The following is a 16,012-nucleotide window of genomic DNA, read 5'->3' on the forward strand; positions in this document are numbered from 1 at the left end:
TGTTCTGTAAATGCATCACTGCAACATCAATCACACTCAAGATTCACTGTAAATACACAGCTCACATCTGTGCATACTCAATGCATGATTTATACTGTTTACATATTTGGTAAACTTGTTATGGCCTAAGGGTACTCTTAGCTGCCATTTGTGACATATGGACTTGAAAGACATGGGTTTCAACCCTTGAAGTGCCCAGCTAAAGTATCCCAAATAGATTTAACAATAAGGAGCAAATGTACACAAAAAACATAACCAAGAAAGGTGCCTTTTCTACAAGAGTTGGATACTGCAGTCATCCATTGATTTGGTAATTTGTTGATGTTTATGTGACTGCTATGGCTGTTACTCTGTCTTGTTTATATATTTTTTTTCTATCATGGCTTACAACAACTATCTTCGTCTTGTTTATCATGACCTGCAATGTGAAAAGGACAAAATGAAGGCATATATTTTTTTTAAACCAAACTTCCAACTACGTTTTAAGATCACCTCTTTGGCAGAAGTATGCAACAAAATCCTTTTCTTACAACTAGAATGGACGTGGACTAAACTCATCGCTCAGTTATCATAATCACAGCACAAACTCACAGTGCTCTATACTCAGTGATAATCTTCGGACGTAACGAGGACCACATGTGACACAATGATGAGGTGTGACATCTCACTTCAGCGGAGCGAAAACATTATCGCAATCGGGCAATCGTCAGAAAATTTCCCCGCTTCCCCTTTGGATTCCATCGGGGGGTTCAAAAGGAGGAAGTCTTTAAATGCCTCCCAGCGCACAATCGCACAATTTCATCAAGGCATGCAGATGAAACGTCTAATCAAATGAAACACAGGGCTATGCTCCCGATGCAAAGGTCAACTCCGCTTCATCAGCGTTTTTTTTATAACATTTGTGCTGAACGACTGGTATAATAAAACCCCAGCTGACAGCACAGGATTTTACGGGGTTCCTCTTCATGATAAATTATCCTTAAGATGAAGAGAGTTAAGGGATGACATCACTCAGAAACAAAATTAGATATTGCACAACATCGCCTCCTTTTATGATTCCTTCTATAAAAGAGATCCCATATAACATGTGGAGGTAAACAATCCTCACGATACTGCTCTATACCCAATATTTTGATGATCTAATATTTAAACAGTCTGATAAATATTTACCTCTTGATCTGACACCATCATCATCAACCAACCATTCTTGAGATGCAGAAGACCCTGTGTGTAGCATGGAGAGGGAAAAACAAGGATTTATGGATTAGAAAGATCCAGGCAGACAGATAAATAGATATATGCATATACACATAATATTACATCTATAAATAAATGTACAAACAGATGAATTCATAGATAAACAAGCAGATGGATAGATAGATAGACATATAAGGAGATAAATATGTAGGTGGATAGATAAATAGACAGATACAGTTGTAAATAGATATATGCATATACACAGCTAACATATAAATAGATGTATAAATAGATGGATTCACACATAGAGAAGCAGATGAAGAGATAGTAGATATTTAGATAGACAAGTAAGTCCACAGACAGATAGGATAGAAAGACAGAGAAGAAGAATGACTGATAAGACAGATAACCAGTTTCACAGATGGCCTGATATAAACATATAATGCATATAACAAATATACAAATTTATATGTATAACATTATCTTGATGGATAGATTGAAAGACAAACAAAAATGTAGTTCAAATACCATCAAATAAGGAGAAAGATAGAAAAGAAGAGATACAGAGATGAATAAAGGATGAAACACAGACATCTACACCACCAAGAAAAAGTGATGAGAGTAATATTGCGGAACAGACATACGGACAGACGAAGGAGAGAAGGGAAAGACAGACAAACAGTCGACACCAATCACAGTCAATATCCATCTCAATTACTGCAACTCTGGGCGATAGCAATCCCATATGCCAGACGGCAGACATGACAGATTCGAAATGCATTTTCAGTACATTTGGGGTATCGCTTGGAATAGTGAATGGTGCTAGAAGGCAGGCACTGGGGCATAGTGCATGTCCCCACATGGAGAAGAATGTCTAGAAAAGTAGGACATATAAATATTGTATGCATGCATCAGAAATGATAACTTCAAATATCATCATAATGTCTACTGTCATCATAGAGAGGTAATTTCTACCAGTTTTGTAGCATGTCCACTTCCTTCTTGTAGCATGTCCACTTCCACTTTTGAAAAGAAAAGTGCTCTTCTCATGATAAACAGGGACAAAAACTCCACACGTATACAAGAAAGCATGATTTCATTTTAGTGGCTTTTTTATCTAGGAGATATAAACCATACACCAAACTCTTTTCTGTGTGTATGTTACAATTTCCACATTGCGGGGAGTATCAGCATGTTTTCTGTGGTCTTTTTTTTAACCTACGATGTATGATCGCCACCATGTTTTACCTAGAGTTGATGCACTGCACAGAACAGCAGATTGTGCAAAGGAAAAAATGAGTGGCATTTTGAAATATGTGTGCCATCGAAGCCCTTATGCCTGACTGTGTAGTCATGACAGAGAGCTAAGGAGATGACTTTTGAGATGAGCCAGCGAGACTGAAAGTGGAGAGAGAATGGGAAAAGAAGGGGGGGGGGGGGAGAAGGATCCAATCTGGTGCACATCGGGTGAATCGATTTCCACTAATAATCACGGCTTGATAGGCAGATTTTTGTCGTGTCGCACTAATTTGGGGGAAGATAGAGATGGCATTTCAAGCTCGCGACTCCATTTTCTCCGCGAATTCCACAATCTTTGAGTGAAATCCCTTTCACCAGCTGGGTGGATTCTATTCACAAAAATTGCAACCAGCCCCGACCAAATGTGCTGTTCAGAGTTGTTTTGGATAAAACATACCAGCTTGTGGTGCAGATGTCGAGCATATATCTGAATTTTGACTGTCTCTGAAACATTACCCTGAAGAAAACTTCCATAATTTTCTTTCCCACACCTCAACTATGACTCATCAACAATCTTCTGTGAAGTTTAATAACAAAAATATTGACATTTTATGTAAGAGTTCGTGAAGTAGGTACATACATATCCCCACTTCACAAACTCCTTACATGAACCATTGATATAATCACAACAATGTGGCAAGAATGACAAATTTATCACGCGAACCTTGACGTTTTGATTGTAATCCCTGTCATTGATCGCGGAGCAGAGTACAATGCGGCAAACAACAACACATTTAATAAGCTCGCCACCACGAAGCTGGAAAACAGCTGCCCAGAGTTCAAAGTGCATATCGCTGCAAGGTGCGATCTCTAAACCTTGCCGGCGTAAAAAGACACAGCATTATGACATGGAATTCGGCATGTATACACTGATGTTTACAATGTGAGTGCACTAGAAAAGACTGCACATGATATGCACACAGTGACATCCTACATACATCAACAAATTTGACAGCAAGTTTGTCTAAAATTCAACTATACAGTTAGAGCTCCTGGAGATTCATTTAGAAAATGAAATCAAACCCATTGCCCATGGGTACAGAGTGAGCCTTGTACAAAGGCTATGGGGACTTCAGGATCTTATAAGAAATGGGTAAACCCTTTCTGTGTCGGAGACTTTGAACAGTGTGTACAATGATACAGGGTTTTTTGTGTCAATGGACACTCAAAGCAGACAAAGGTTTAAAAGACAGCAAGTATGAAGTCTCCGCCTTCCTTTTCATCTTACCCTCTCCTCGCCTTCAACTCTGCTGGGTATCACCGGATGCTGCAAGCAACCATGGCAGTCGTCGTCATGGCGATTGTTCACGAGATACCCATCGCACATCATCATCATTTTTTTCTCTTCCATGGGCTGCATATCCTCATACAACATCCTCGGCATATTCCCGAACGTGTGTGTGTGCGGGGCAATATTCTGCATATACCCCACAGCAATGCGCGTCTTCAATTCAAATTTTTACAGGCAGGCTGTATAATAGCCATAATATGCAAAGATGACAATAATAATTCATCTTAAAAAAAAAAATCAAAAAAAAATCATATCAAATGATAACATCTTGGATCACAACTAGCCTAGCTCCTTTGAATTTCTAAACCGAAGCAAATCTTTTACTGCTGCTCCTGGCAGTTTGTAGGAAGGAAAAGGGGGAAGAGAAAGAGAGAATGTTTGTGTTGCTCACCGGAAATGTTTCTGCGATCTCTTTCCGCTTCACGTCTTCGTTGTCTGCGAGGTTCGGGTCTGAGTTGCTGCGTTTTAATCTCGGCGGGCTCTGCGGCGACAAAACAAGAGACAGGAAGAGGGACCAATTAGACCAGATGCAAGAGGGGACAGATTGAAAGGGAATGAGACATTTAAAAAAACAATCACACACAGAGAGATCACATGTAACGTGACAAATTGAAACATATGGTAAGGGGAACAGGGGGGAAAGAAAGCTTGTAGAAAGAGAGTGCAGGACATGGGATTGTAGAAACTATGATTACATAATTGAATCGTTACAGCTGACATTCCAGGGCAGAAATCTTACTGGGTCCACAAACTTTAATCTAGGACACAACACTATCAATTGATAGCACAGAGGTATGTGAGTGAGTGTGTGTGTGTGTGGGGGGGGGGGGGCTGTGAGGTCTGCCCTTACATAAGGAATAGAGGACTTGTCAATTTGCTTCTAGAAAACATACATGTCCTCACTCAGCACACTAAATCAACCAACAAAGGCTGTGAATAAATTATCACATCAGTTCCAAACGGCATGAAATAGGACACAAATAATTCATTGCAGTTCAGTAGTAAACTTGAACTAAAGAATCCTCATCTTCCCTTTAATATGTGCGAGTCTCTGATTTTTTCAAAGTGTGACAGTCTGTGGATGTAGTGATAGTTGACTGGTTTCAGGTTTAAAGGTGTGCATGACTTGCCAAATAATTTTACCTCTGAACTTTTGTTTTTCCTCTCAAAAATGGGGTACAAGTTTTAAAGTTATACATGACTTGTCAATCTTTACCTCTGAACTTTTGCTTTTCCTCTCAGAAATAGGGAAGGGAACTGTGCTGCCATCAAGGGTGTGCCTATTCCGCCTCTCCTGGGCGTGGCGTCTCCTCTCTATCGTTCTCTTGCTGGGTGACTGTGTCTCTCCCTGAATCAGATCTTTGTTTAGCCTGAAGCGCCCTCTCTTGGGCACGTCCATGCGCTGCAGCTCCTCCTGTGACAGCAGGTTCTGTGAGTTCGTGTCAGCTTTGGACGGCTGCGATTTTTTCGTGAGGGACTCGGTGGTGGACTGGGAATCGGTCGGAGACGTGCTCCGCTCGCTGGTGCTGGACTTGCGTGACGACGAGGCCTGGTGCGTCGGCGAGGATCGGGGCGAGAGGTCCTTGTAGACGTTGTTATTGTTTCTGTGCAATGAGGTCTCTGCTGTGCTGGAGTGGGCTGGGTGTGACTCCCGCTGCGATTTTGTGCTGGAATCGTTTGTCCCAAGCTCACGCTCCAAGTCCGCTAGTCCTGACTCTGAGGGACGACTACGCAAGGAAGAACTACCAGAATACACATAGCTAGAGCTGTCTGATAATGGTCTCTTCGTTGACTCTCCCTTCCCTTCCAGTCCCTCACTCCTGCTGTATGCCTTTGATTCCGTCCTGCCCGATGCCGTGTGCCGCCGAACGAGTCTGTCCTCTCGGTGTCTCTCTGTCGATGAGGATGTGGGGTCCATTCCTGTGGGTGGCTTCCTTGACACCTGCCGCTTGTCGTACTTCTCTGGCCGCTGCTCGAGGGCGCTATGTGAGCGCCGCAGGTTGGACTTCTCCTTGCGGGCCGCCTTGCTGGTCGCTGTCAGGATGTCGGTGGTGTCCCGAGCTGTGGTCGTCAGGATGTCGCTGGGCTCGTCTCGGCTCTCCACTGCCAAGTCGTGGTCCATCTCGGACAGCTTCGATGCAGGGTCATCGTTTGATGGGGGCACGTCAGGCTTCGCCTCGGCTTCCTCAATCTTTTGAGGTGAGTCAGAGTCCTGCATCAAAGGCAAAGATGGAGAAGGCAGTCTTTAGTATCCAATCATAATCCTCAGTTTCTATGTTAAAAATCCTTTAAAAACATACACAAAGTCTTTTGTCAATAAACTGTCCATCTCAACAAGTGAAACATTCATGTTTACTTCTTAACATTTCTGATGTAATAATCTTGTTGTAGAATTTCATCACATGTTCCATCAATACATTTTAATCTCAAGAAATATTCAAGTAATGCCTATCACAGAGTTCAGGCTAACATGTAACACTAACAGCAAGGGGTTGGTCTTCACAACATCCCCCCCCCCCCAACATGCAACTGAAAGAACAAAAGAGTGTCTGCAGTAGCTCAACCTGTCGAAAGCTTACAGTGAATGCAACCACTGGGGGGCAAATCATGTTTGGTAACATTCATGTCACTCCAGATTAACCCCAGATAAAACATGGGGGACCCCCTTGCCCCATAGAGGTTGAGGGTTGAGGGCTGGAGGTTGGGGGGGGGGGGGTGGGGAGAGGGAGGTGTGTGTAGGGGTATCATCCCACAACACGCATTCCTCCTGGTTCAAGGGTCGCATGTTCGGCAATCCATCATTGGACAAGGAGCAGGGGAGCAGAGTCAACGCTGAGGTTTGATGGGCTGGGGTTGGGCTGGCGGCAGGGCGTGGAAAGCATGTCATCTTGGATTTATGCCACCAAGAAGATCCCTGGTATAAATTCCCTCTCTCGAGGGAGCCCTGGGTGTACTTTGGGCACCAGTGATGATGGGATACCCTCTCCCCTCCCTCTTTTTCTTCCAGCATAGCATAAAGATGTACTGATACAAATCATTTCATCCCACAAAGCTGTTAACATGTCTGTTCTCATCTGATAATTGGGCTGCTTGAAAGAGTCCATCTGGATGAAAAGAATTCTTGATATTCACATCCTTGTCACTGATTGCTCTTTGCACAATGATTTAATGCCCAATGCATCTTTAACTCCAGACCTTCACTTTAAAGCTTACATTCAGATAAGGGGATTGACTGAGATATGTGTTCATTGTCGTGTTCTTACTCACAAAGGGGTTGACATGGTTGCATGGAGGTAAAATACACGAAGGATCATTTTCACAGCATTATCTTGAATATTGAGAAGAGTACAGAAATATCTACAATGATTTAGCTGCTCATAAATGTCAAGATCACCAGCTTAAGCTACAATCTAACTTTCATCAAAATCAATATCCTGGATTAATAGTATTCCTATCAATCTATCATATTCAATAACAGTCATATTCAGATATGCTCACTTATAATCCAGATGGAGTTAACACAGTATAGGGTCTATAGACTTATATCATTCTAGTTTCCACATGAGAACATTCATTCTTGTCAGGTATGAGGGAAAGCTCAATAAAAAATGAAGATGGTACATAATACTGATAGCAAGGTTCTAAATGAAAAGAAAAGAAAAGAATATATATATATATATATATATATATATATATATATATACATTTTTTTTTTAAGTATCTGAGACATCACAAATCTCAATCTTTCACCGATGTACAGTTTGTGTTATGTTTGTCCAATTTTTTTAGGTGATCCGAGTATCCTCTCGGATCACCTTCTGTATCTGTACGGATTCTTTACTCTTCTTCTTTGTTTGTTTCTTTATTTCTCCCCAAAAGTTGTGCAGAGGTTAGCTCAGAAAGTCCTCTGCCTATCAATTTCAAAATTATACCATGTATGCATCATGTCCTAAAGACAACAAATCTAATGCATCATTGTGATCAGTTGACCGTGACGTCACTATGACGTCATTATATGAAAACACATTCTCTATCATATCTCATTACTGGAATGCAATTTTTCAATGAAATTTACGTCACATATATTTCAAGTTATGTGCATTCTACTCATATTCTCAAAATCCATCTCTACCCTTAAAACGTGCGCGTACGCGCGCGTTGAAATATTTGTATACTCCAATCGAGCTCAAAACTTTTTTGCACACGTTTCAGACCATTTAGAGCATTTTTTGAAAAATTGAAAAAATTGGACGGACGCGTACGCGCGCGCACATATGTGCACGCACAGCTCATATGCAATAGAAATTTCCCGTTTTTTCACTTCGATCGGATACCTGAAAAGTCAAGGAATATTTCTACCAAGTTTCAAGTCAATCCGACTCAATATGACGTCATAAGGGCCCGTCAAAGTTGAAATTCCGCGCGCGCATCAATGGCGATATACAGTGCAACTATGCCAAAAAACCGCCAATTTTGAATCCGATTTTACTCGTCAGGATGGACGGTGACCCCCTATTTTCTTTACATATTCTGAAAGCTGATGAGTTGTACATGTCATTTCATGGGTTGGCGATGCTGAAAAAATGATTAAAAGATATCAAATATCTTAATAAAGTAAAAAAAGTAAATTTTCAAAATGACGTCATCAAAATTCAAGTTCACTCGAGCGTATTTCACTTATCCTTTGCCGATTTTCACACAAATTTCAGTATGTTGTAGCTTATTAAATGCTCTTTCATTAATATAATAACAGCATTTTGATTGGATGACGGCATCACCTCGTAAAAATGGATTGAAAGTAATCTTGTCAAATTTGACCAGTTTACGTGTTATCTCTATGGGAGTGCAGTTTTTCTGGAAATTGAAATTGACATGACTATCTTTCTCCAGCACTAGCTCACTTATGCTTGGGTAAATTTCTTCCAAATTTTAATATGTTGTAGCTGAGACTTTGGGCTATCGTAAGTGTGCCCTTCGTTTTTTCATACGACGTCGGCATCACGTCCAAAAACTTGGTTGAAATTCAAGCTTATCTTCGATGTATTGAAATATTTCTTTCTTTCTGCAACTTTCTTTGCAATAACTCAAGAAAGACAGCCCCTATCACCACCATATTTTGCACATGTTTAGTTCATGTTACGTACATTATTTCACGAAATAACAACTACTTGATCGGACACCATCTTGGGTATGTAAATTAGGGTCAAAGGTCATAAATATTTCATCCTGTATCTTAGTAAATACATGTCCTATCTTTCCCATATTTTGCACACGTAAAGACCATGTTACAAGAATCATTTCACAAAATAACGACTTTTTGCTCAGATGCCATCTTGTCTGTGCAGAGTGGGGTGAAAGGTCATATGTACTTCTTCCTGTATCTTCGTTATTACGTGTTATCTCTATGGGAGGGAATTTTTCTAGATATGAAAATTGACATGATTGTCTTTATCGACGACTAGCTCACTTACCCTTCGGTGAATTTCTCCCAGATTTTAATATGTTGTAGCTGAGACTTTGCGCTATCGTTATGTGCCCTTTGTGTTTTCATACAATGTTGGAATCACGTGAAAAATCTTGGTTAAAATTAAAGCTTATCTTCGATGTATTCAGATATTTCTTTCTTTCTGCAACTTTTCTGGCAATAACTCAAGAAAAACACACCCTATCACCCCCATATTTTGCACATGTTTAGTTTATGTCACGTACATTATTTCATGCAATAACAACTACTTGATTGGACAATATCTTGGGTATGTAAATAAGGGTCAAAGGTCACAAATGTTGCATTTTGTATCTTGGTGAATACCTGTCCTATCTTTGCCATATTTTGCACACGTATATAGACGATGTCGCAGGAATCATTTCACAAAATAACCACTTTTTCCTCAGATGCCATCTTGGGAGTGTAAAGATGGGTCAAGGGTCATATGTATTTGTTGCTGTATCTTCGTTATTCAGTGTATACAGAATTTGGTACCAAAGATGGCAGATATGACTCCCTTTTCTAAATGAGAATCCAAACATCACACGGCCAATGTCTCTAAACACAGACGAAACTTGTATGGTCATGCCTATTGCGATCAGGACTCGAATCATTGATTAAAAAAAAATCGGATCACCTTAATTTGTCAGTAATGACAAATTACAATCTCTAGTATGTACTTGTTGTTGTATCTTCGTTATAGTGTATACAGATTTGGTACCAAAGATAGCAGATATGACTCCCTTTTCTAAATGAGAATCCAAACATCACACGGCCAATGTCTCTGACCACAGATGAAACCTGCATGGTCATGCCTATTGCGATCAGGACTTGAATCATTGATTAAAAAAAAGATCGGATCACCTTAATTTGTCAGTGATGACAAATTACAATTTCTTTATTTCTCCGCAAAAGTTGTGCAGAGGTTAGCTCAAAAAGTCCGCTGCCTATCAATTTCAAAATTATACCATGTATGCATCATGTCCCAAAGACGACACATCTAATGTATCAGTGTGATCAGTGGACCGTGACGGCACTATGACGTCATTATATGGAAACACATTCTCAATCATATCTCATTAATGGAAAAGAATTTTTCAATGAAATTTACGTCACATATATTTCAAGTTATGCGCATTCTACTTATGTTCTCAAAATTCATATTTTCTCTTAAAACGTGGGCGTACGCGCGCGTTAAAATATTTGTATGCTCCAATCAGGCTCAAAATTTTTTTGCACACGTTTCAGACCATTTGGAGCATTTTTTGAAAAATTGAAAAAATCGGACGGACGCGTACGCGCGCGCGCATATACGCACGCCCAGCTCATATGCAATTGAAATTTCCAGTTTTTTTACTTTGATCGGATGTCTGAAATGTCAAGGAAAATTTCTACCAAGTTTCAAGTCAATCCGACTCAATATGACATCATACGGGCCCGTCAAAGTTGAAATTCCGCGCGCGCGTCAATGGCGATATACAGTGCAACTATGCCAAAAAACTGCCAATTTTAAATCCGATTTTACTCGTCAGGATGGACGGTGACCCCCCATTTTTTTTACATATTTTAAAAGCTGATTAGCTTTACATGTCATTTCATGGGGTGGTGATGCTGACAAAATGATCAAATTTCTTAATAAAGTAAAAAAAGTGAATTTTCAAAATGACGTCATCAAATTTCAAGTTTATTCGAGCATATCTCACTAGTCCTTTGTCAATTTTCACCTAGATTTCAGTATGTTGTAGCTTATTTAATGTTCTTACAAACATAAAATTGCAAAGTTTTGATTGGATAACGGTATCACCTCGTAAAAATGGATTGAAAGTAATCTTGTCAAATTTGACCAGTTTACGTGTTATCTCTATGGGAGTGCAGTTTTTCTGGAAATGAAAATTGACATGACTATCTTTATCGAGCACTAGCTCATTTCCCCTTCGGTAAATTTCTCCCAAATTTTAATATGTTGTAGCTGAGACTTTACGCTACCGTGAGTGTCCCCTTCATTTTTTCATACGCTGTCGGGATCACGTCAAAAATTTTGGTTGAAATTCAAGCTTATCTTCGATGTACTGAGATATTTCTTTCTTTCTGCAACTTTCTTTGCAATAACTCAAGAAAAACGGCCTCTATCACTTCCATATTTTGGACATGTTAAGTTCATGTCACGTAAATTATTTCATAAAGTAACAACTACTTGATCAGACACCATCTTGGGTATGTAAATTAGGGTCAAAGGTCATAAGTGTTTCATCCTGTATCTTAGTGAATACATGTTCTATCTTTCCCATATTTTGCACACGCAAAGACCATATTACAAGGATCATTTCACAAAATAACTACTTTTTACTCAGATGCCATCTTGTCTTTGCAAATTGAGGTCAAAGGTCATATGTACTTCTTTTTGTATCTTCGTTATGACGTGTTATCTCTATGGGAGGGAATTTTTTTAATGTGAAAATTGACATGATTGTCTTTATCGAGCACTAGCTCACTTACCCTTCGGTGAATTTCTCCCAGATTTTAATATGTTGTAGCTGAGACTTTACGCTACCGTTAATGTGCCCTTCGTTTTTTCATACGTTGTCGGCATTACGATAAAAAAACTTGGTTGAAATTAACGCTTATCTTCTATGTATTGAGATATTTCTTTCTGCAACTTTCTTTGCAATAACTCAAGAAAAACACGCCCTGTCACCCCCATATTTTGCACATGTTTAGTTCATGTCACGTACATTTTTTAATGAAATAACAACTACTAGATCGGACAACATCTTGGATATGTAAATTAGGGTCAAAGGTCATAAATGTTTCATCTTGTATCTTGGTGAATACCTGTCCTATCTTTCCCATATTTTTCACACGTATAGACGATGTCGCGAGAATCATTTCACAAAATAACCACTATTTCATCAGATGCAATCTTGGAAGTGCAAAGGTGGGTCAAAGTTCATATGTACTTGTTGCTGTTTCTTCGTTATAGTGTATGCAGAATTTGGTACCAAACATGGCAGATATGACTCCCTTTGCTAAATGAGAATGCAAACATCACACGGCCAATGTCTCTAAACACAGATGGAACTTGTATGGTCATGCCTATTGCAATAAGGACTCGAATCATTGATAAAAAAAAAATCGGATCACCTTAATTTGTCAGTGATGACAAATTACAATCTCTAGTTTTATTTATTTTTTTTTAAGTGTCTGAATACATAATTTGAAGAATTGTTTTGTAAAATGCAGTTTAGATGTCCTGGAAAAAAAGGTAATATTGTGGAATTCCATTAACATTTCTTTTTATACTGTTCTACTGCCTTGTCATCACAAGTTGTTGGAACAGTTCCCACCTTGTGAGGGCAGCACACAGAATTAGCCAGAATTTTACTGATTTACCACTTCTGAAAAGACTGTCCTAAGAATTTTTACCGGAGTGTCTATTTATGCATTAATACTAAATCCACATACAAGTCTTGGGGAAAACATCCCCTTTAATAGCCAAGGAAATGGGCGAGTTGCATCTGATTTGCTTGTTACTGTAAATGGGCAAGCATGCTGAACTCTGCAGTAGCCGCAGGCCACAATATTTTGCCAATATCTAGAGAGCGACAAGGTAGGATGCGCTACAGCTGCGTGGCAACGACCGAAGGCGCCAGCCATCATAAGATGCCTATCTGGTGAGGATGCTGCAGTTAAACATGACTAGAGATGATTTTCTTGCTCCACTGACTTCTCCTCAAGGCACCTTTCTGCATGACGGCACTCTGCGATCAACCGTGTGCAAGTCAGAGGAAAAGGTGATGCCATTCCATGAGTAATGGCATGTTACGCCGCATGAAATGATAGCTTTGGCTTTGAATGAATTGTCACAATGGTCACACAGTTGAGTTACAAATTCTGCTCCTTTCCTTAGTCAAGGAAACCTTTCCCTTTTGATCTTACATCGACATAAATCACTGAGAGAGTTTGTGGCTATTACATTGACTGTAGATGGATAATATTTACAGTAAGCACAAACATCTACTAATTTCCATCAGCAAAGTTTTGAGGTAGTGTTTTTTTTCACCAGCCACATGAATTCACCAGCCACCTGAATTAAAAAGGTATATCACGCATGAAATACACAATGCTTCACTGCCACCTGCACAACACTGGACTCTTTCTCTAGTATGTAAGACACTTCAAAAAATTTCAAAAATAGAAAAAAAAAAGAGTCACATTCTTTTCTTTTCAACTTGTGAAACTTGAAGATAACTTAATCAACGACTTGACAGATGCTCGTCTGCGAAATCGTATTGGGGATCTACTTGATGAGCTTTTAGAAGAGTGTCACAACCAAACTACATGTAGCATATCACCTAACACACATGGCAGATATTTCCCGCGTCGTGCTGCTGGAACTAGTGGAAGTAGTCGACCTTGTATGAGTTGATTTATCGGCGTTCTTGTGCGTTGCGTGTAATCGACACGCAGCGACGTCCTTGAATGTTTTCTCTTCGTGGTCGATCGGAATGTTTACATGAGGTGGGAAGAGAAGGAGTGGAATCTCTCTTCCCATCTCCCTTTTTTACAGTGCACTCCCGTTATAACGAACCCGCGGTTATAACAAAATTCTGGTTATAACGAAGTAAAAATTTGAGCTGCAATGTCATCCACTCTGTGTATTTCTATCGTGTATTTGTTCGGTTATAACAAAATTCCGATATGACGAAAGAATAACTGCCGGTCGCGAGGATTTCGTTATAACGGGAGCCCACTGTATATGTAAAACCCCGGATGCTCGTAATATGCTCTAATATCGCCCGCTGAACTCCCGACCCTGCAAAATAACAACTGTAATTGCCTCGCAAAACTACCTCGTATAGGTAATAATTCCTGATGCCCTCAGTTGCCTACCAAGCAGAGTACATAACCCTTTGGACCGCGAGGGGACTGGCCTCTACCCCTCCACACCTGGACAATGTCAAATTTGGAATAGGCCACAAACCTCAGAAGTCCATCCAGTATAAGAATTGCTTAATGCAGTTTATATAGCCGCATTTGTTTGGATTAATGCCACAACTTAACGCAGATGTCATGATTTGTTTTATCAATCGGGTAATAATAATAATATTCCCAGGCACTCTTCGCCAATCAAAACCACTAGAAGCTGGTACTCATCTGAAATTACTTCCTTCTGTAGTAATAATAGCTATCAAACCCATGCACTTCTGTCCTAGTGTATGACAATCACACCACAGCCCTTGCTAATGACTCTATTCCCCTTCCCTATGCAGACTCTCATACTACTACTGCAAAAGTGGATATTTTCGCGCGACTAATTTTTTGTGCTCGGCTGGGTAAAAAGAGTTTTGCGTGTTTTTTATTCTGCGGAATCAAGACATCACGCACAGGAACATATGGCAAGCAAAAATATTTGCGTGCTTTTATTTTTGCGCTAATTTCTGTTGGCACGAAATGCGCAAAAATTTCAACACCACGAAAATTTCCACTTTTACAGTACCACACACAATTGTTTTTCTTTCAGCAATATTCTGCTCGGTTTTGCGTATCCACATCCATGTTACTACTTTCCTTCGTATAAAGTTTACTGTTCTTTCAGCTGAGGTTTTGACGCTTGGGTCAAATTCTACCCCCTCTCCTACATCATCACTTTTATCAGGTGAAGACTGTCAAAATAGCTCACCCAGACGCAAACAGAACCACTTCACCAAAAATATAACTTTGCATTACCAAAGAGACTGCAAATAAAGTATTTCAAGTGGAGGGGAGGTGACAGTAGATAACACAGTCTTTGTGAACTCTACTTAAACCTGGTCTGAGATAGACTATGAAAAACTATTTCTGATGCGTGGTCACACACCTGACCTTGTCTCAGGCCTAAATGACCGAGTAAGATATTCTGGGAGGAAAAGAAAAATCACATTCCCTCCCTTTGACACTTTCTGACTTGACTGTGACATACTTCTGATCCCACTTAATCCACAGCCTTGACATCCAAGGGGGGGGGGGGATATAGAGGGGTAGGAGGAACCACTGGAAGAGTGGGGAGGGGGACTGGGAAGTGAGCAGGAAAGGGAGAAGGAGAGGGCAGATGGGCTTTACAAGAAGGCGGCCCCCTGCAATTCACTCCTTTAATACCTTAAGATTCACTCGTTGAGGTATACCTTACAAGACTAGGAGGTCCCTGGGCAGATGCCCTGGGCTGCACTGACATTAACTCTAGCAGTCCCCCCCCCCCCTTCCCTTTCTTCTCCCCATGTGACTTTAACACAGCAAACTGATCCCATGCAAGAAAACTTACGACCCATCTTCTTTATTCATTTAGTCCCTCCATTCTCCCCCTTCCATCAAACCATCCTAGTTGCGGCACTTCGAGCCAGTCATTAATCACATCCCGACAAATGATGGGCGATTTTTCGTCTGAACACATCATTAACGTCCTAATGGCCCAAAGTGGAGACTGAGCTTCACATAACCCAGAGTGAACGTCCATCCCACATTATGTCTTCCCCTTAGAGTCTTCTTGTTTATTAGTATGCATAAGACAGGTTTAAGTGAGCTTGCTTTGTTAATTAATCATTTTTCTGTATGTGTGTGTGGGGGGGGGGGGGGAAGAGTGGAGTAGGTTAACAACTTCTAGGCCCACATGTATACCGTTTGGTTTATCTAGTCCCATTTTGTTCTTTTCTTTTGTTTACATTTGAGATGGTTCTATTTCTGTATCACTTTTCTTCGTGAATTTA

The 16,012-nt window shown here is 40.2% G+C and overlaps 1 protein-coding gene across 1 annotated transcript in view; it reads right to left on the reverse strand.

The window, feature by feature from the left end:
* The window catches only part of LOC140231622 (uncharacterized), a 155,962-nt gene that overhangs the window by 32,693 nt on the left and 107,257 nt on the right, over positions 1-16,012 (reverse strand). The window contains exons 6-8 of the mRNA XM_072311772.1: positions 5,004-5,999; positions 4,179-4,268; positions 1,171-1,224 (exon numbers count right to left, since the gene is read on the reverse strand). Coding sequence (XP_072167873.1) covers positions 1,171-1,224; positions 4,179-4,268; positions 5,004-5,999 — 1,140 coding nt within the window. The remainder of the gene's footprint in view (positions 1-1,170; positions 1,225-4,178; positions 4,269-5,003; positions 6,000-16,012) is intronic.

The sequence above is a fragment of the Diadema setosum genome, chromosome 8 (assembly GCF_964275005.1).
Source record: "Diadema setosum chromosome 8, eeDiaSeto1, whole genome shotgun sequence".
Taxonomy (NCBI): domain Eukaryota; kingdom Metazoa; phylum Echinodermata; class Echinoidea; order Diadematoida; family Diadematidae; genus Diadema; species Diadema setosum.